The sequence below is a fragment of the Sprattus sprattus genome, assembly GCF_963457725.1.
Source record: "Sprattus sprattus genome assembly, chromosome: 2".
NCBI classification, from domain to species: domain Eukaryota; kingdom Metazoa; phylum Chordata; class Actinopteri; order Clupeiformes; family Clupeidae; genus Sprattus; species Sprattus sprattus.
Window position 1 is genome coordinate 13814143 of NC_137921.1, and position 22774 is coordinate 13836916.

At 41.2% G+C, this 22774-nt stretch overlaps 2 protein-coding genes across 2 annotated transcripts; one reads left to right on the plus strand and one right to left on the minus strand.

Moving 5' to 3' along the window:
* Positions 1 to 2763: 2763 nt before the first annotated feature.
* LOC308381010 (neurotensin receptor type 1-like) lies at positions 2764 to 7478 on the plus strand (the record flags this gene model as incomplete). Its single annotated transcript, XM_080858497.1, has 4 exons — positions 2764 to 3345; positions 5301 to 5487; positions 6123 to 6207; positions 7292 to 7478. 4 exons carry the CDS (start codon positions 2764 to 2766, stop codon positions 7476 to 7478), a joined length of 1041 nt encoding a protein of 346 aa, XP_080714623.1.
* Positions 7479 to 16021: 8543 nt separating this feature from the next.
* LOC308382988 (alpha-(1,3)-fucosyltransferase 7-like) lies at positions 16022 to 20004 on the minus strand (the record flags this gene model as incomplete). Its single annotated transcript, XM_080860546.1, has 2 exons — positions 16022 to 17219; positions 19988 to 20004. 2 exons carry the CDS (start codon positions 20002 to 20004, stop codon positions 16022 to 16024), a joined length of 1215 nt encoding a protein of 404 aa, XP_080716672.1.
* Positions 20005 to 22774: the final 2770 nt, after the last annotated feature.

The window sequence follows — 22774 nt, forward strand, 5'->3', positions numbered from 1 at the left end:
CATACAGCCACATTTATTTCACTTCAGTATTGTCTAAACATATGCCATACAAACAGGGCTGGACTGGGGAAATTTTTCAGGCCGGGCATTTTTAACCAAGAGCAGGCCACCACCAGGTATTGACGGGGAAAAATGTAAGCGCGCTGTGTGACAGCGTGGGTTTTTTCCACAACTGCTTTTGACATGCGTACCCCTTAAGCCTTTTTGTCACACCATGAGTACCCCTTCACTCATGCAGTGACTATGCTGCACACATTCGTTAATTTATCCACATACCCCCTGCAGTTTGCTTGCGCACCTCAGGTGGTATGTACCACTTACCCCTTGTTGGGAATCACTGACTTAAACGATCAATGTGCACTAGGAGACACAAACATTTTAACACTATGAGAAGCTTTATGAAAAGTTCTCCCAAAATACTGTTATCGTAGGCTTATCAAAAGTATGATCTATTGACCGTAGGTCACATTACTATTTAGACATGTCATTTCTTTCAACCTTGTTACTTAAATTTAAGTAAAGGAATTATATTAAAACATATTAATTAACTTAATCTGATCCACTATGAGTGTTTCAAGTCAGCGTATTATTTTACCTCATCACAAAAGCAGCCTTTTCATCAGATCGCTCTTCTCGACTACCCTGTCAATGATGACATCTGTACAGTGGCGTAACGTTATTTTGACGGGCCCTATAGTTACTTTGGCGTTCCCTATTACGCTAAACAAAGATGTTTGTAATTGATATGATTGTGACAGGTGTGTACACAAAGAACGAAATCTTGTTTAACTCGTTAGAAATGGTCAGAAAGTAGCCTAGATAGCACTGTTTACGATAACCCTGATCTTAAAAATGACAGACGTCCAACATAACGTAATTAACTAATTTATTAAGAGGAACAGCAAACAATGTATTAACAATATTTACAAGAAGAAGTTTCAATAGGATATTTAAATTGTGTATACAAGCAACGCAGACACGATGAAACTTACTAAATTATTAAACACAGACACACACGTTCTGTTTTCCATCCTCCTGGCCATGGTGCGGTCACAGATGGCCCGACATCCCGACATCCCGGCTTGCTCTTTGAAAGTAGACAGGACGCGCTCGGACTCGCGGTAACGTAAACACCGGGTCAAAGTGTGCTAAAGCGTTCTTAAAACACGGATGACAAGCGACACACCTGCTTTACCCACATCTGAAAAACACATAATGAAACGGGTGCTCCACTGCGACTTGTTAAAGGGGGCATGGCAGCCCATCAAATACCCTTGTACTAACTCACCTATTTGAATGGCATTCGACGAGCCTTGCGTGCTAGCAGGAGGGTCGTCCGTAGCACTAGCAGACTCCACGGACTGGCGAACGTTTGTTGAAAAATCTAAATAATCTAATTTGGGTAGCTTTGCCACGTTCTCCTGCAGCTCGTTTCTCTCTTGCCTTTTCTTACTGCCACTTTTGTGTTTATAAGACATTTTCAATAAACTCGTGTAGCCTTCACAATAGGTATAGCAGTCTTGCTCCTTTGCTATTGACAGTTAGCAGCCTTAATATCACTCTGTTACCTTTCTCGCGAGACGAATATTTAAATGATCTGGTCCATTAACAGTGTTAAACATGTTACCCAGAAATCCCCACTGCAAATCTGAAATTCTGAATGACAAAATACCAAAGAAAATAACTTATTCGTTTCACTGAATCGTTTCTCTTTATTGTTCCTTCAGTGTATGTAGGTTAATCATGTGCTGTTGTTCTAAATTGCTACAATTTTTTTTGCAAAAATAATACCCACCATGACGAAGATACGTACGGTATTATAGGAGTATAAATAGTTGTCGAGACATTTATTTCTATTAATAAGGAAGTTAGTGCTGAAAACTTTAGCTACAGTAATTGAAGGCCAAGGTCCGCGTGTAATTCTGCCTGTTCAATTAAAATTGGCGTCAATGTGGCCTGCATTGAAGTTAACGTGGCCTGCTCCGTTAGACCCGTTAGTTTGGCATGAATAAAAAAAAAATAAAAGGCTTCAGGCCACCGGGCATTTGCCCGCCATGCCCTATGGCCAATCCAGCGGTGCATACAAACATCAGACTCTAAACATATGCCATACAAACATCAGCTCAAGACACGCATAGGGGGCTGCAGGCCCTGTCCCTCTACTCCGCGTTTGTCCACAATCAAAACACGGAGCTTTTATGCATTTATATCTTTGAAACCCTACATGCAACACAGACAGAGCCCTGCATGTAAAACAAAAAGCAATATTGTTATGCGCTCAAAGAGACTCAAGGCCGGCTTTGCTAACGTGCATCCTTTGTCAGAAGCTGCCTGTGCGCTCGAAATATCACTATTAAAAAAATCCATTCAAGGACATGTGCAATCATTCAAAAGTCAAGTACCTTGACTGGTTACTAGAAAAAAAACTTTTCCAAATACATGATTGGTGATTGGCACGGCACCACAGTAAACAATCTATTCCATCATAATTCGTCAACACGCATGTCAGCCCTCATGTGCAAAGCTGCGCATTTCTTCATCGCCAGACTTGCCCTCTATCGACTATCTATAAGCGCAAGGATTTCTGTTTACGCACGACACATGTTAGTCACAAGACGCTCACTTTTCGTCGGATGCATCTTCGTCTGGCAGAGCTTTTGCCTTGTAATGTATGTGCCTAATGCATCACTATTAAGGACATTTTACATTCTCCAATTTCGTGTTTTGGCGCGGTAGCTTTTGCCTCCGGTTAACTGTTCACAAATGTTCCAAACAAGTAACGTTAGCAATCTGACAGAAGAGGACTTTTTGGATGTGAACACAGACATCTACTCAAAAGTCCTGGTAACTGTCATTTACGCGGTGCTTTTTACAGTGGGCTGTCTCGGAAACTCTATTACCCTCTACATAATGTGTAAGAAGGACTCTTCACAGAATCTGCAGAGTACCGTGCACTACCATTTGGCGAGCCTGGCAGCATCCGATCTCCTAATACTTATCCTGTGCATGCCGGTCGAGCTCTATAACTTCATCTGGATCCATCACCCATGGGCATTCGGGGACGTTGTCTGCAGAAGCTATTACTTCCTTCGGGACGGATGTTCGTACGCCACCGCGCTCAATATCACCAGCCTCAGTGTGGAGCGTTACATGGCAATTTGCCATCCGTTTAAGGCGAAGAGGGTCATGTCGCGGGGGCGCACCCGTAAGCTAATATGTGGGCTATGGGTGATGTCGCTTTTCCTCGCTTCGTCAATGCTTTTCATCATGGGGCAGCATAACGTAGGACTTGCGATGATCTGCACTCCCATTGTGTCCACGGCTACTGTCAAAACTGTGCTACAGGTAAGTGTGGTGTAGCAGACAGATCACTGATACTTTAAAGTTTTTCCAAAGAAACATAAATATTATACTGTATATTAAATGGAAGCTATAAGAAATCACGACCTGTGTATGGAAACATTATCGCTTTCCACATTGAATCATTAAAATACAATTATTATCATATCTTCAATGTTAAATCTACATCAGCATGATGAAATGGCGTTGCTAGTGTAAATGGAATTGTTCTGTCTTTACCCTTGCATTTATGTATGTGTTCTTGTAGCTTTATGTTTATATTTAAATGCTTGTATAAATAATTGAAAAGCTAAGCTTAATATTATAGTTATGCAATCAAGCATGGCATCTCTGATTGTTAACATAAAATATCAAAGCAAATTATTGCAATCTAACTCCTGAGGTACCTGAGGTACTATATTCTCCATAAATGTGGTCTCTAAAGAATAGATGTACAGAGAGCTCCAGTTAAAGGATCTAATTAAATCACACAACACAAAGAGCCCAATATTGACCATATTGAAGCTGAGTAGAGAGTTAATAAAACCGTGTGGATCTAATGATTGGACTGTTGCCAGCTGTTCTGAATACTGTTGGCTCTGCTGAAGAGGCATATCTCCCATTGACATTTCGTCTCACCATGGTAACGCAAATGTGTTTGATGCTGACATGCAAGCCAAAAGAGTTTATTAGATGACTTATCTGTGATGCTTTAAACAACAAGGTCCCATTGTGTCTGAGTAGAATGACCAACCATTTCAGACCCGATGGAAAATTTTACTTTCAGCAGTTCCACCTCCTCAAGTTCAGTTCCTTTCACTGCAGCTTGATGAAACCATATTTAAATTGTCAGACGCTCTTCTTACAAGTGATCTGACGTTATTCATTTGCAGTTATACTGCACTATACCGCACACTTACAATAACAAAGCAAAAAGACAAAGAATAAAGTCCTCAAACAGCCAGAGATAAAGAAAAAGTTCACTCTTAAAGTAACACTATCCAACAATTTGACACTTTTTGAGGTATGGTTTTAAAGGCAACTAGTTTTGGTACCAGCCTCAAATTAATTTTGATAGCATATGGTCATGTGAAAGACAGATAAACACCTGTGTCCCTCCACCTAGCCTTCCAGGATATACCTTATGTAGTGTTCATGGCTGGAACACCCTGCAAAAATGGAAGAAAAGCTTTCACAGCATGACATTGCCAGCTATAAGGCCAAAAAGGCACCAGTTAGTGTGTCGGCAACCTTCTATCAGTGTCAACTCGGCCGCTGGTGGTGCTAGAAAGTTTTTTTGCATGCCTTTTAGGTCGTTATCTTGCTAGTTTTGAAACAAAGCTTTAAAGGGAAGAAGCATTCAGCAGAACCAAGTTCAAAAAGGGGCTTCTTGTCTGCTTGAGGTTGACTTTGGAATGCGAGTCCCTCGGTTTTGTAACGTGTTTTTCTTAGCAGTGCTATACACTGTACATGACCCAGGCCCAGAAGCTGATGCCCAGGGCAGAAGGGGCTTGCCCATTCCATTCTGCACATCCATCTGATACACATTCTTCACTCAAGGCACGGTAACATGAAAGAGAGGCCACAGGTGGATTGCAAATAATAAATAAAAAAATTATTCAATTTACTAAAGAATGAATGACCACGGTAAAGAACAATAGTACAGTGTATTATCAAATGAATGGCTCACAAAAGCCATATACTGACTGAGAGAATGAAGACAGCCTGAGTGGCGAGACCAGGCCCCTTATCCCCCTGCTGCAGAAAGAGGAACGACCCTCACCTGAACACAATTCCACCTGCTGCAGAAAGAGGAACCACACACACCAGAACACAATTCCACCTGCTGCAGAAAGAGGGAGAGAGAGCACAGGTACACACAGTGGGCAGGTGACCAGAGAAGGCAAGACAGGTTTATAACCCATCTGTCCACCTCTCTCCCTACCTCTTTTGTTGTGAAGGTCAACGCCCTGCTGTCGTTTGTGGTACCTATGGCAGTGGTGTCCATCCTCAACTGGCTCATTGGCCGACAGCTGCAGCGTCTTTCCCAGCAGGCTTTGCTACATCACTCTCGCAGCCCCCTGGCGTCCAGTGATGTCACTGAACCAGCACGTGCCCGATCGTTGCGCCACGGTGTGGCAGTCCTGCGTGAGTGTTTTCCTCTTCCCCCCCATGTACTGTATACCAGGTGTCAGTATGCCTGTGATGGGCAAAAAGGGAACCTCCTTACAACACACTGTACTGTATACTTAAAGGGACAGTCCTTGATTAGAATCCAATTCTCATTTTGTCCAATTTAGCAAATTTCTCCACCCAGTCCGTCCTCTAGCTCTCCGATCTGAGAGTATGCTCAAAACAACTCCCGCCTTGATACACAATCCTGCCTATGTACATTTTAAACAAAGTCGATCGGACGGAGCAATACACTAGTCCAATCAACAGCATTGCTTCAGGTGCAGTGAAGGGAGGGATGTATTTAATTCAACAATAATATCAACAATCGTTTGCCAGGATTGAGGACTTTATCTTTAATGGATATCTGCTCTCCTGTGGAGATTTCTGCAGGGCAGTTATAACTCACTAGATTCCACTAGAAAGGTCTATATGCCACATAGCAGTTAACACCAAGACAGGTTTGACTCAGATTTGTACCCCGTCTGACTGCAACCAGGGAAGCCAAAGACATAATAAACTACAGTATATTAGCTTTAATAACCTATAAGTTGTGTTTTTGTTAGAGCTTTGATTGAAATGATTGTATACATACACGTTTCTTTGGACAGGTGTGGTGGTGATTGCCTTTGTTGTATGCTGGCTGCCATATCACATACGGCGTCTCCTGTTCTGCTACATCATCGAGTGGACAGAGTAAGTCCGGGTTAGGGTTCCGGCCCGCAGGGGTCCGGTCCATTGCCTGGGTGTTGGTGGTGGTGTGAGGCACAGTTAACTAGCCCTTAGTCTCTCCAATCTACTTTGGAAACCATGATACGACAGCCAACACCTAAACTGTTAATTCTGCTCTGTGAATTTTCATTGTTACTTGTTAACTACTTGTAGCCTTACAGCGCTAAACGTTAGCTGCTGCAGCAGGAGCAGGATTGTAAAAGTGACCAAATGCAAGGCCTGTGAATTATAATTATGAATTTTAATTATTACAATTTAAATTATTAGAATTATAATGATTCTCAATCCTGCTGTGGGTGCCCGGTTTTAGCGCTCTATTCTCTTGATTAGCTTTAGAAAAATGTTTATGCTCAGAACAGAGAGAAGCAAATGGATACAAGATAGAAGATAGATTGAAAACTTCAGTGCAGGAGGTCTGAGGAGCTGGTAACCCATTGAATTACAGATCCACATCCACACAATCCACACAAAGACAAGGGCCCTTGACCTTGAGCATCTATCTGTAGCTGAACTAATCACCGACAGGAAGTTTGGTTGAGTGCAGATTGATGAGCACAGCGCCCTTTTCCACACTCTGCCCTCCCTGATTAGCAGGATGGTGTAGAATTTGCTTGTGGGTCTGGCTGCCTTTGGCAGGTGGTAGAGAGTGTTAAGTGGCGCTGCCCATGTAATCGTAGGCAAACACAGGAGACAAGGTCTTATTGAAAATATGTGGACTCCAAGTGACTCCTGAAAAGCAGTTATATCGAACACTGAGCAATTCTCCCTTCAAACGTACAAATTAGTGGCAGTTCTTGAGTGGTGTCAATGGTCCGTGAACTCTGCGTGTTGTCAATCTAGTAACCCATCAATGAATACCCATCTGAATTCTGCGACTAAAGAAAAGCTTAAAATACAGATATACTTATATAAATAATCTTTCTGATGTCTGTGATCTTGATCTCTCATTAATATGTTTTCTATGTGGAGTTTAAGTATTCAGTTTAATATTGCCTGGACTAGTTTTTAAAAAAATGTGTCCTCTCCTGTCCCCTTTGCCTATAAACAGACGCCTGTATGACTTCTACCACTACTTTTACATGGTGACAAACGTGCTCTTTTATGTGAGCTCAGCCATCAATCCGGTGCTGTATAACCTGGTTTCGGCCAACTACAGGGAGCTGTTTACCTCCACCCTCTGCTCCTCCTGTCTTCGAGGCTTTAAGAAGAGAGAGGGCGCCCGACAGGGCAACTGACTCCATCACCTCCAGCAACTGCCCTCATCTGTGCAACAGAACCCCCTCCCCACAGAAGAAACAGCCCTTTCCTTCTCAGTTACCAATGAAAACCTTTCCTGAGCATTCTCCACATGTGTACAGAGATGCATCTTCAGTATGAGATGTATCTTTAGGGTCAGCACTCTCCATATGTGTGAAGAGATCTTTTTATTCTGTCCTGAGTCGGGTCAGTACTCTGAATAGTAAATACTGAAAATGTGCTGATGTCTTAACCTACTTCTAAAATTGTGGAGGGGGGTCATTGGTTGAGACCAGTTCATGGACCGCAGAACCAGTAGGCCCTGTGGCCCTTTCTACTTTTGAACATTAAACATGTTAAATAAAGTTAGTAAAATATCAGCTTAGTAATACCACTAATAGTAAACACATTTTGAATAATCATATTTTCTGTTTAGTTTTCTTTAAACAATAGTTCAGAATTATACATGATTGCTGTTCTGAATAATAACAAGAACTTGTGATTTTGGAACAGAGATCAAAGGTTTAAACCAAGACATAACATTTCATTTCAACAACCCTTGGTTGAGAACCACTCATGGATCGCAGAACCGGCAGGGCCTGAGGCCCTTTCCAAATCAAATCCATCGGTAACCACATATGTCATACACTGTTTTCTTTTGTCAGAGCGGGAACAGACAGTCAAGAGAGAGAACGGATTATAAGCATTCTCATTTCAGAATGTCAGACACTTCAGCAATAAATACAATAAAATGGTTCAGTTTCTGTTAACTGGAAAAGTCATCCAGCAAAACCTCAGCTCGTAAGCGACTCCAGGCAAAGATTGTATGTAGGTGGAGCCATTTTGCTGTTGTCTGTTTTAGCGTTCTTTCTCAGTACTGGACCGATTTCAGTCATTAATTGTCACATAGTCAAAGGTGGCTGGTACAGATGGGCCCAGCCAATTCAAAATGTGTTCCATGGAACCACTGTAGTTGTATGTCCAAGGGCCTAGAGTACATGATCAGTAAGGCTAGACTTCAGGACATGTCCAAGATTACCCACAACTCACTAACTCTAAATGGCACTATCCAAAGGCTATGAAAGCAGAGATGGTAGCACAGAACTTCAGCCACAGTCCCTAGAGCGAGTGAATGCTAGCCAGAGTGCACCGGCAGCCAAGTGCTCACGGCTCACAACCAGTGGCAAAAGATATGTGTAGCGAAGGGAGAGAGTCGACACAGCCGGGTCTACAGGATCCCAAAACCTGCACTCTGACCGCAATGCCAAAGAGCCAGGCTCGATGGTATGGCAGTTAGAGCACATACTCATTTGTCGTGGCCACACTGCTTCCCAATTTGAATCAATGGAGAGGAAAAAAGGTAAGGTGCTTAAATAGCAATTAAAACAGTGCATTCTAAAAACAACACAGAAAATAAATTAAAACAGAAACCAGGACTTTAGGTGAAGGCAGATATAACTAAATGGGTTTTGAGGTGTGATTTAAAAGCAGTGAGGGAATCTAGGGCCCTAATGTTCTCCCGGAGCTTGTTCCAAAGGCGTGGCCCCAGCGAGGAGAAGGCACGACCTCCCATTCTAGACATTTTTGTCCGGGTAACTGCAAGCAGGTTTGCGTTTCCGGACCTAAGAGTCCTTGATGTGAGATGAGGGGTGAGGAGGTCCTGGAGATACCGGTAGTATTTATGGCCTTATGAACTAGGAGTAGGACTTTTGTAAAATTATTCTCTGGTTGATTGGAAGCCAGTGGAGGACTGGGGTGATGTGTTCTGATTTCCGTGTCTGGGTGAGATCCCGGGCAGCACTGTTCTGAACATACTGCAGTATATTGCACTTAGGTCAAGGCAAACGACTCAAAGCTTAGTGTTCTATAAACCTTTGTGCCCTTTCATGAGCAGGCTTCAAGTTTAAATCGTTTTGGGCTTTGTTCAACTTGCTAACTGTCCATAGTTTTTGACATTTTGTAATGTGTTCATGGGCTGTGAAGAGTAGAGTGTGTTTTGGGTCTTATCAGTGAGTCTATGTAGTGCAAGTGTTACCTAGATACACCTTCTGATGTGAGTTTGATTACTGTAGTGCTCGACGATCTTGACATATGAGTAACATGCTTTTGTCCCACACATTGTGGGTAAGATTCAAACTGCTTGGTTGGTATGTAAAAATCTGAAAGAAAGGAATGTTGCTGTTTCGATACAGAGATACAAAGAGTTAAAAATCATACTTTCAAATGTCTGTACCTGAAAGCTCTCATTAAATGACATATTTCACTGCAATGTACCTACTGAAAAGCTACATATAATTGTGCACAAACAATTATTATTATTTTTGTATTTTTTTAAGATTTGTTTTTGGGCTTTTTATGTCTTTTTAATCAATAAATTAGTGAAGAGTGGGACAGGAAATGAGAGGGAGAAGAGGTGGGGAGTGGACAGGAGAAATTACATCGGGCCGGATCCGAACCCGTGTCCTCCATGGGCATTAAGCCCGAATGTGGTCGAGGCTACTGTTTGCTCCACAGTGCCCCCCTCCTTTAAATAAATTAACTAATTAATATCACATTTTGAAATGTTTTTATCTAGATTAATTGCGATTAAAAGTTTGTTTTTCCTCTTTAAGACTAAATCTTATAAATGAATGAGTAATCAATTCAGACAGTGTGTATTTTAGACACTGTTGTTAATTGTATTTTTTTGTGCTCTCTCGCCCTCATACAAGGAATGTAAGCAAGACACAATGGTGCCCATCGACGGTAAATTGTAAGAATTGTCTCCTGATGCAATTTGAATCACCTCAGTCAGCCCACCATCCCCAACTATGTTGATGGGCCGACAGTCACCGGGCAACCCAAACTGCAAAAGCGTTGGTAACCTTTTCCCGGACTGGTCTAGTTTAAAGAAGTCGTGGAGTGTGTGATAGCTAAATTCACCTTGACAAAAGCTACATACAACTTTAGTTTTGTCGATTGGTCCGTCATTTTGCCTCATATACAGAAACTTTCTGCCCAACAATCCCTAAGCTCTCTCCACCTTCAATTACCATCCCAGTCTCTCCTACTCACTGCAGGCATGCGGCGGTTTTGTGTCAGGGGTCAACGCACGCCGGAAGTAAACCAAGTTGTGTTAACTGTGTTAAAATATTTGATCGTATTAATCTCGACCACAATAATTTTAAAGGTTAACGCGTTAACTTTGACAGCCCTCATTTTTTGTATGGAAAGCCCTCTTTCATTTCCATTTTGCTATATAACTTAGAAATGTTTTGTAATGTTAAAAATGTGGGGAATATCAGTTTCTACATTTTATTTAGTGTGTTTTCTTTGCATTTAAATGATACAAATCAATTGTCCATCACACAATAAATAAATATTAATAGTGTACAGTACATGTGAGCCTGTGTATATGCCAAACCAATCAAAAATGAAAACATCAACAGCCATGAGGAAATTCAGAAGAAGTGAAGATTTGCTATTGAAAGTGATGATGAAGACTAGAAACTTTACTTAGTTTGAATCGCTTGTGTTGTTACTTTACTGTAAATTAAAGCCATTTTATCTGAGCCATGTTGTCCGTTTTCTATTGATCATTGTAACTTGAAGTTAGAAAGTAATTGCTTGCCAAACAACACCTGCAACACATTGTGTCATGAGAAGACTTGTTTAATTGCCATTTATTTTCATTTACAAAATGAAAGGAGTGATAAATACCATATAATAAACAATTTACTAACCTCTACCGTTTGGTCATGCCGGAAAATATCAAACTTCAGCTCTCACTCTCGGTTTGTACATAGACATATATACATACATGTTTATGTCTATAGGTTGTGGGTGTAGGTGTTTTTGTATGTGTATGTTTTCTCCTTGTTTGTTGGGTGCTACTGTTTTTAGCTCAGGTAGCAATGCATCAGATACAACTGTTATTCCATAGCTCATGAAAAACTGTCAGAAAACCTTCTTTAACAATTCAGGTTTCAACATGGAATGTTAATGGGCTACAGGAAAGTACTAGAAAACACAACGTTTTGTACCATTTCGGTAGCTCCACTTTAAAACAGTGCAGATAGAGTTTCTTAAAAGGCAATGGGTGGGGGAGGCCTTTGAGGCAACACTCTCGTCTAGGAGAAGAAGGATGGGGATTCTTCTCAACAAAAGGTTATCGTTTAAATTGGTGTCACAAGTTGCTGATAAATATGGAAGCTATTTAGTACTCAGGTGTGGAGACCTGTACACACTTATTTATACTATACCCACACCATCATCCCCTCCAGACTCGTCTCCAAGATCGTAGACCTGGGACTAAGCACCTCCCTATGTCGGTGGATCTTGGACCTCCTCACAGGGAGGCCACAGGTGGTGAGAATCCGTGTCCGCACCTCATCCACAGGGAACCCGCAGGGCTGTGTGCTCAGCCCCCTCCCGTTCTCCTTGTTCAAGGATGATTGTGCGGATACGCAGAGTTCAAATCTAGTCATGAAGTTTGCTGATGACACAACAATTGTGGGCCTCATCACTGAAAATGACGAGTCAGCCTACAGAGAGGAGGTTGATACCCTGACAACAAGGTGTCAGGAAAATAGCCTCTCTCAACATCAGCAAGACTAAAGAGATGATTGTGGACTAGAGATATCCTTTCGGTGTTTTTATGACTCCATGTTATTTCTAAGTACATAGTGTTATCTATAACATTTGGAATAAAACAAATATTTCTTTTATCAGGAATAGTAACAATGTGATGAAAAAAGTTGATATTTCTAGTATATATTTTATACAATTAAAACAGCCTGGTGTCAAATTGACCACAAACAACACCTATGCGGAAAGCATGTGTGCAGCACATTGAAAACATATCATCATGTACATTTTGTGTTAACCAAGGTTTCCCCATTAAATTAGGAAAAGTCATTAAATATGAAGCATTCATTTTCATTAGAGATGTTAAACATTGAATGGGGTCAAATTGACCCCAAATATAATAGGAGGGTTAACTTGAGTAATTTCAACACAAGCCCAACGCCAAGCCATCAAAGCCCTCTCAAGCGCAGCTGAACTGGCAAGCCGGTGGCTATGGGTGAAGAGGAGAGACGCAAGCTAGGCCCCAAAGTAGCATTTGTGGTGCAGAAGGGTTAAAGCAGAGGGGGGCACATCTGGGACGCCAGGTGTTGCCGATGAGCCCTCTGGAGGTGTTGTGGGCCTATCATCGAAACACCGGGGAAGGAGGGTGCCGACCTGATGACTCCAATGAGGCTTTTCAACCCTTTTGACCCACCATGACTCTTACCTGGAAACATCTCACATGCCTGCATCAACCCACTTCACATCTCAGGAGTGCTAATCAACCAGGGATTGTAAGACTTAGTCCTAAAACAGAACTTTGATGGAAGTCATTGCCAAATTCTCCAAGATCTCAGGTTGCAAAATGAACATAAGGAAAACAGAGTTGATGGAAGTAAACCCTTGCAAAATGGACAGTGACAGTTTGAAGCAATTTCAGATGCAGAAAAAATATAATATAAAGTATCTGGGTAGCTGCACAGATGTTCTATTTTGGTCATTTAATCAATAACACAAAAGAAGAGCCATGGATAGAGATAGAAAACAATCAATTACAAAAATAACAGTCTACTAGTAGCTCTCTTTTCCAGGGACATGGTTAAATCAACCAACTTTATTAACAACAGTACATTTAATGCTTGGAACAAAATCAAGGGAATTCTAGGCCAAGAAATAGGGCTACCTAGACATATTCAGATTTGGAACAACCCTTCCATATACATCCAAAATTCCTAGCTACAATGGGATATGTGGTCAAACCGTGGTATTTAGAAGATATGAGACATTATTAGAAAGAATTCAGTACTACCCTTCCAGGAACCAAAAAGTCAATATCATTAATATGCAGGTTGGTCCAGAGTTGTCGACTCTCCTAAACCAAGAGGGAAAAAGGAAGAAGCTGATAGGCTCTGTATGCGAAGTGTGGACTGAAGACTTATGTTAAAACATTGGCGATAAATGGAAGGACTGCCTGACTCATTCATATAAGATAACCACTAATGAAAATGTGCGCTTAAACCAGTTTAAATTAATGACAACAATATACTATAGACAGCCTAACTTAATACTAAATAATATTCCCATACACGTAGCCAGGCAGCCTCTCTCTCTCTTTCTCTCTCTCTCTCCTTTCATATCACATTGCTAATGCCTTTAATAATACTGATAAAATGGCCATATTGCCTACTGTTAAATCTACGTCCCAAAGGTATCTCCTTATCTGTTTTTTTAAATTGATGTCTACCAACAAAAAATGTCTCTCTCCCTTAGCATGTTCCAATTCCTGATGGATGTGGAAGCATTGCTCCTCACCCCCACTACTCCTTATATACGCATATGGACAGCCAAACTCTACCCACTCACTCTGTTCTTTTTCTTTCTATCCTAATCTTCGCTATGGGACGCTGCTGTAGTCTTTTCAACCGATCTACCTGTAGAAACCTTTGGCCAATTGCACCCACTGCCACCGCACTGCCGTACACTTACTCTACCCCATACCTTATACTAGCATTTATATACAATATATATTATTGTCACCACCGACATGTTTCTCTGTTCCTACTCCCCTTACCCCTGTAGCAGTAACCTTATGAGCACAGTGTATACCCACTAAACTGGTCTTGTTTGTATCATGTATTTACCACCAGATGTCTTTGTATATATTATGTACCTCTACCAAATGCAGGCTGTGTACAACACCTGCTGATTCCCTTCCCCTCCTGCCACACAACCCTCCCCGAATCCCCCCCTCCCTATCTCCACCCGGCCAACCTCAAGCAGATGGGTCCCCCCTTATATGCCCTGGTTCTGCTTAAGGTTCCTTCCTGACTAACAGGGAGTTTTTTCTTGCCCCTGTTGCCATTATGCTTGCACTAAGGGGGTTCAGGCTCTGGGCTCTGTAAAGTGCCTTGTCACAATTGTATTGTTATGGCACTATACAAATAAAATTGAATTGAATTGAATTAAACTATTGAAGAGAGAAAATTCAAAAATGTGTCTGGGAGGGGGTGAGTGAGTTACTGAAAGAGTCTGTCTCAGTCCTGGATCCAAGGTCAGGTTTGTAGATAAACAGGAAAACTCGGGAAAGTGTCCAACAGTAGAAATAGGTTTATTTCAGCGTCACAGGATAATCCGATCGCATGTTGCACGAACGGTTCTTTCAACATACTAACATGAGTTCACTTCTTTTATACAGTATAGGTTACAGGTAGTGGGTGTGTCTAGAAGTAGGTACTAGTTGAGTGGATGATTGCTAATTAGGATTTTGACCTTGATTTAATCACACCGAATGAATACCTTGATTAAATCCCATTGATTACAAAAAGGTCAGGAGGCCAGCTTGATCACGTTAAATAGACTGATATCTAACAGGGGCTTGATGAGAGGGATATAAGGTAGAACTGAAACTAAGGTAGAACTGAAGGGTTAAGGTTCAGGGTTAAAGGGCTAGTTCGGGATTTTTGACATGAATCTGTATGGCATCCCCATGACCAGTGTCATGCAATCACGCTGACTTACCCCCGGCAGCGTCCTGTGAGCAGAGTTCTCGTCCAGTTTTGGTCAAGCCAAAAGTAGTCCGGCAGGTTTGCTAGACCCAGCAAAATAAAACGTTTCTCTTCCCAAAACATTATGTGTTCAAAAGAGTGATATATTTGCATCCCAAAAACATGGTAGTGGAAAAAGTCACACCTCGTTATCACTTGGCCCTATTTTCAGTACCTGTTTGATTCGCGAAAGTTGATTCGCCAAAGTTGCCTGAGAGAAACGTCCGTCACAGGAAAACGATGAAAACTGAGACAACATTTGATAAAATTCACATAAAGCTGAGTGTAAAAAAATGGTGAAGGCTTGCGACTATCCAGGTTGTGGCAACAAAGATGATGGTGAATCGACTCTCAGTTTTCATCGTTTTCCTGTGACGGACGTTTCTCTCAGGCAACTTTGGCGAATCAACTTTCGCGAATCAAACAGGTAGGCCCTAGCTGTGAGGTTGCGGTATCGCGCGTACTGAAAATAGAGCCAAGTGATAACGAGGTGTGACTTTTTCCACTACCATGTTTTTGGGATGCAAATATATCAATCTTTTGGACACATAATGTTTTGGGAAGAGAAACGTTTTATTCTGAAGGGTTAAGGTTCAGGGTTAAGGGTTGTGGGATGGGAGTGGGGGAGGGGGAGGGGGGAGTGGGTTGGGGAGGGATTGGGATAAGGGGCTTGATTAGAGGGATATAAGGTTGAACTGAAGGGGTGGGGATAGATGGGGCCACCTATGTAGTATGAAAGGGGAAGCGTGAATTATTAGAAGATAGCTGAAAATGATGGGTTTTGTTTGTAAAACTGGATGCTTCCTAAAATGATTTGTTCATATTTTCTGTTACCTTACCAAATAATAATTAAAAAAAATATGATGTATAGCTAAGGAGAAGTGCGGCATTGGCAGCATTGCTCTAAAGAACTATAGTGCAGTGTTCTTTTATGTTTACATTCGCTCCAGCTTTTATTGCCAATCCCAGCCATGTAAGTCGTCATAGACCTTTTGCCTTTGTAAACTGTTAACCTGCGGGCAGATTTTACACAGTTCCTCCCTCCAGTCGTTGAAAGAACTGAAGGTAGAATTTAGTCGCCAGTTGAAGTATGTGGCGTAGCGTTCTTTATCCTCGGCCAGTGTCTTCAGGAAGTGGCCCAGTTCCTCTACTGAGCTAAAGTCATTCACATGAATGAAGGAGTCCTTTGGCATGACAGCCTCATATTGCTCCCGGGGTGGACCCAATACCACGGGTACGGCGCCACCCGCAAAAGCGTTGTGCCACAGTTTCTCCGTGATGTAGTCTTTAAAGATGCTGTTCTCAAAGGAGAGGTAGAAATAGTATTTGGAGATTGTGGGTATCAGACTCTCTGAAGAAAGACGCTTATTCACGGCACCCCCGTACACATCCACTGGGATGATGTTTTTAAGCCTTTTATACACAGCCGTCCTCGCATGGCCGTCATTGTAGTTGCTCACTATCCAACAGGCCAGAGAAGTTTTGCCCTTTGGTATGAAGTCATAAACAGTTGTGCCATTTGGAGCTTGGTTTGGCACAAGATGCCCATATGGTGTGTAAATGTCTGAGTCGCGGCGGTAGGTCATGGTGTAGTTGAAGCGACCAGCGAGGGGCCTCATATTCCAATTATTAGGTGGACTCTCCAAGGTGAACCAGACCCATCTCTGTTTTTCTGGGCGGGGGAGATCCAGGGGCAGCCTCTGCTGTCCGCTGACAAGCTCACGGTTGTGGAAGACAATCAGGTCTGCTTTGGGAAACCAGGAACGATCAGTCGTTAAGACACAGTTGGGTATGCCATAATGGTCACTGCAAAAATTGTCGTCTAGACTAGATGACTGTCCAAAGGGCCAATACCACAGTAGAATGATAGTATTGCTTGGGGGGTTTGTCGAGGTAGTAATGCTGGGGGGGTTTAGTGTGGTAGTATTGCTGGGTGGGGTTAGTGTGGTAGTATTGCTGGGGGGGTTAAGTGTGCTAGCTTCTGTGATTCCCTTAGACTCCGGTCTTTGAAAGTAGAATGAAAGTAGAGCTGAGTGTCGGAATCCCGACTGTTGAAAGTAATATGCAAAAATAAAACAAAAAAGAACAAGAATGCCAAGGATCCACCGGCACCGATGTTTAGAGCGGTTGTCTTTTTCACAATTATCTTGCCTGAAAAGAAAGAAAAAAACTGTCAGTTGTGTTGGAAAGCTGAAGGACAGCAACTCTTCTCATCATGTGTGAAAAGAAGCATAAAAAAAAGAGATTAAAGGGTTTTCAGTTCCACTCACAACCCTTACATATGAGATCCGGGCATTTAATGAAAGGTATAACCAACTTTATCTAAACGTTTGACTATTCACACATTCTAGTCATCTGAGATTCCAGGTATTCTGACGTAATAAAGTTGTGTTCTAGGTCCTGTAACAGATGGAAAGCAACTGCAGTGCCTGAAGGGGGGTGTAAAGCAACGAGTCCCCCCTTGGCGGTTTTGTTCCTGACACTGAGCCGAATGAATGGGATTCTACATAAAGACGTTTTAAGACAAATTGTATCTCGGTCCACATTGTAGTGTCAGTGGAATATCTTCCATGACATAAGCTCTGAGGTAAACGTTATTGATTGCAATGATCATAGTTTTATTTTCAAACACAATATGAATTGTTTATATTTGTATTGGAACGAAATGCTAAGGAACCACAATGAATATGTTGAATGGATGATGAAGTATAGAAATAATTTGAATCGGTCTTGGATTAAACCCGAACTCACAAGCTATAATAATGGCTGGCATTGGCCTATTGTCCTCATGACTTAACATGAAATCCAACCAATAAGATCTTAAGCTTTCCAACATCAAACTGTTAAACTTTTCCTGTCTGGTATTCATGCATTGTGTGTAGGGCTAATGTTCTATAATTTTAAAGAGTTTACACGTCAAAAATACGAGATGTAACAGTAGGTGCGTTTCCATTCAGCTCGTTCGCATTAGCTATGCGCATTCACGGTGATTCGCACAAACCAAATGCTCATCAGCGACCGTTTCCAATCACCAGTTCTTATTCTAATTTGTAGGAAGAGTTTTGTGCAGGCTATACTGTACGCCCTCCTCTCCGCAGTCAGAATTATCAATGCTGTAGCAATTGAGCTATTTACTTGAATAGCTGCTAGAAGAAGGCGTTGAATGATTGTACATATTTTACGCACTTTAGCAGCTAATTCCATACCCACACAGACCTCCGTACATCTGGGAACGAGCGCGGTCCAGGAAGTTTTTTAATTTGGTGAAGGCCCACTTCACTGATCAGCTGTGGGTCGAAAATTTCAGGCTAACCAGGTCAGGATTCGAAGAATTGTGGCAACTGATAAGCCCCACTGTGTCGCCTGCCCTGCAAGAGTTTGCGGTTGAAAGCCTGTCCCCACAGACGAGCGCATTGCTATAGCGCTTTATAGACTCGCAACATGCGCAGAATACCGTGTTGTGGGAGAAACTTTTGGCGTAACCAAGACTACTGGCCATAGATGTGTGTATGCAGTAGGCTACAGTTAAACGATATGCCTTCAAAGTTTGCACGTAAATCAAGTTAATCGGTGAGTCTACAATAAACTAGGTGTCCATGGGCAAAGAGGGTAAACAAATGCGCATTCAAAATGGGATGGAAACGCACCTACTGTCATCCCGTAGATTTGTTTTCTATTTCTCCGCCGACTCTGGTTGCCTTTTCACCATGTCTTTCATAAAATGTTGCCGGTACCCTTCATATCTCCACGACTTTAACTTTGAATGTATTTGTCTTTGTGTATGTTGTGTCTGTGAGTTGTAAAAAGTATATAAGATACTGGATGTCCTAATATTTCCCTCGGGATTAATAAAGTATTTATCTATCTAAATTATTTTCATTCGGTTTTTGGTGCCCTACCATGTCTTTCATAAACTGTTGCTGGTACCCTTCATATTGTCACCATGAGGGCACTTAAAAAAACACAGGGAAAGAGGTGTGGACTTTATCAGTAAATGATTCTTATAAAATTGTGTAATTTATTTATTTATCTGTATGTATTTCATTTCCGGTGCCATTCACACACTACAGTATGCGATGTACGATATCGGCAGCCCTGCTGTTTGGCCTTTCAGAAAGTATCTCTAGGGTTAGGGTGACTTAATTCTTGCTTCTTTCATTCCCTCACGTTCTGCAGTAGTCAAATTACAAACCGGTTAGTCTTGTTGTGCAATGTTTTCAAACAAACCAACACGCCCAACTAGCAGAACTGTGACAGGTGTCTTCTAAGGTTGACTCATCACAGTTTCAGGAGATTAATATTTACCTAATACGTGTGTAGCTAATGACAACGGAGGCTACATGAGCATAACTCCGACACATTCGACAGCAATTAGTGTATCAGGGACTATTAGACATGACTCAGCAAAAGATGGAGAATGATAGCCAAACCCAAGTCAAGCATACACAGTTGTGTAAGTTATGTTTAGTTTAATCAAGGATTTTTACTTACTGACTTAACACACTTTTTGTAATAAATATTATGTGTCATCAAAACATTTTAAGAAACAAGATGCAGTTGTGTAAAAAGGACATTCATTTAAAGACACTTTGTTCATTGTGTGGTGTTAAGAAAAAATATCTAACTGTTTCCTTGTTCCTTGTCCTGTTTGTGTGTGTGTGTGTGTGTGTTTGTGTGTGGTTGTGTGTGTGTGTGTGTGTGTGTGTGTGTGTGCATGTGCGTGTGCATGCGTGTGTGCGTGTTTGTGTGTGACACAAAACACATATCAAATAACGAGTCATATTTCACCTAGAATGCTTTGGCAAAAATAGTGTGTGCCGAAGCACCATAGTAGCGTGCTGAGCACCAGTAGATAATAATGGAAATAAAGGAAATAATGTCGAAGAACAGCGGTACAGGACAGACAGGTGTCTCTTTACCTTGGAGAAGAGTCCATCTCAGACACTGCCACTAACCCTGCCCTGTATCCACTCGTTGTCTCTCAGTTCTGCGTGTGCCTTGGGCCGTGGATAATGAAAACCAGAAGAGTGGCGAGGTCTCACTATACTCTTCCCAACCGCAGTAAGTCTGTCCACCACTTGTGATAGCTGTCAAACTGGTCGGTCTGGATTAGCCCAACCCCAGAGGGCAGGAACTGGGACGCATGAGGGGAAGGTACAGTGCCAGGACATATGTTCATTTACCTTTCACTGACGTTAATTATGGTTGTTGGAGAATTGCTTCATTCAGAATGGCATCTTTACAAGGGGAGATAATCACATATAAATCACAAATAAATAACATTAAAGTTTCATCATTTCCCATGGTGCATTGGTCATTTTCTTGTCTTCTCCTGATCGGGGCATGTGCTTCGCTCTTAATTATATGCACCTGTCCCTTGTAAGCGACTCAAAGCTTATTGTTCTAAAATCATTATTGCCCTCTTAAGAGCAGCACTTCAATTTCACCTTCAACCTTGTTTTTATTTTATATACTCAATAGTATCTTAGTCCATAGTCCATAGTCTAATCTTTCACATTTTGCAATGTGTTCATAGGCTGTGAAGAGTAACTCGTGATTTTGGTCTTATCTGTGAGTCTTTGGAGTGCAAGTGTTAGATACACAGTCTGATGTGAGGAAAGGAACTGTTCCATTGAGTTGGTGGTGAAGCCATTAGGCATTGATACAAATGACTCTGAAAGTGATGACATCATTCACACTAGATTAAGTATGTTCCTTTTAATAAAGTTAACAAAAAGGGATTTGATATTTGTTCTATGTGCTGAGACCAACCTACATACTCTTTTAATTGATGCAAGGCACTTCTCCAACCCAATAAAGTAATAATAATGATATAATCATGGTGGCCTGGATAATACACCAATACAATACATACTTTATCATAGTAATGGTTTCATGTTTATGAGGTCCACATATCTTTTTTAATGCACCAGTAAGGAGTTTTCTAAAACTACTGGGCTAGATACCTAAAAGGTATCAAAAACGCTAGATACCTAAAAAGCATGCAAAAGCCTTGCAAATCACAGCATAGTTTTGAGATTTCCACAGGGCCTGGGCAGCAGTGCAAACAGCTATATAACCTACTAGACGAATTAAAGTGTTCATTTAATGAATCATTGTAGAGATGAGATGCATTCCCAGGTCAGCATTGCAGGTCACATACATTCAGTATTGAGTGTTTTCTGCACATCTTCTTCATCCCTCTACACCTTGCTACACAGCATAAAATAATAGATTAAAGGGCTTTCAGTGCCACTGTGTTGTAGATTTTTTTTAGAAAAATTGTATCTCAGTCCCCATCATAAAATCAGTGGAATATCTTCCAGAACTAAGCTCTGAGGTAAACTTCATTGATTCTAATGATCATAGTTTTTTTTTTCAACCATAATATGAATTGTTTAGATTTTTTGGGGAACGCAATGCTAAGGAACCACAATGATGTTGCAGGGATGATGAAGTATAGAAATTATTTACGTATGTTAATCAGTCTTACAAAAATGCACACACTCACACACTATATTAATGGCTGGCATTAGCATTTTTCCCCCTAGACTTTACACGAAATCTAACCAATAAGATCTTAAGCTTTCCAACATCAGCTTGTTAAACTTTTCCTGCAGGGTGTACATGCATTGTGTATAGGCTAATGTTCTATTATTTAAAGAATCTACACGTTCAAAATATGAGGTGTAAGAGTGTCATCCCGTAGATTTGTTCTCTTTTTTCTCTTCATAAAATGTTGCCGGTACCCTTCATATCTTCACAACTTTAACTTTAAATGTATTTGTGTTTGTGTATGTTGTGTAAGCTACTGGATGTCCTAAAATTTCCCTCGGGATTAATAAAGTATCCATCTATCTATCTATTTTCATGTACTGTATTTAGTTTTTATTGCCAGCAAGGATTGAATAAAACTTCAGTTTATTGCACTCCGGACCTCTGACACTGATTGAATCTTTAAGATTTGGAAACAGTTGTTTTTTGCCACAACACTAGCACAACTGTTACAGGTAATCCCAGGATTTACTGTACCTGTGAATGATCTATCATGTGATAGCTGTGAGGGCTGACACTCAAAGTTGCTAGAAGATGATAGTTATACGATCGATATTTCACACCCACTTGCACAAGGAAAACAGAGAAAGCTCCCAGCAAGACATGCTTTTCTAATTTATTGAAGAACTCGGGATAAAATAGGAATATATGATACATGTGTTCTAATAACTGCAGGTAAGTAATTGTTTGTTGCCTTTTTGAATATTATATTTTGACTTTCCCACTCGTTGTCACACCAATGCAAAGAGACGTGCAACCAAACACAACCAAAATGACAACAGTCACAAAAATCTATACACTCTATACTATCTCACGTTATTTCACTTAATTCTTGCTCCCATCATTCCCTCATGTTCTGCAGCAGTCAAGTTATAAACTGGTTAGTCTAGTTGTGCAACATTTTTCAGGAATGTTGCTTTAGGAGAACTGAAGGAATGGGGTGTATTTGATTGGCTGTTGAGCTCAAATGTCAACAGTCCTTCAGCAAAATCAAGAACTGCACCTTTTAAGGTTGACTCATTAGACATTTTGTGTATGTAACTCATTACAGTTTCAAGAGATTAATATTGGCCTATAATGTGTGTAGCTTATGAGAATGGAGGCTACATGAGCGTGACTTGGACACATTCAACAGCAACTACTTTTTACAA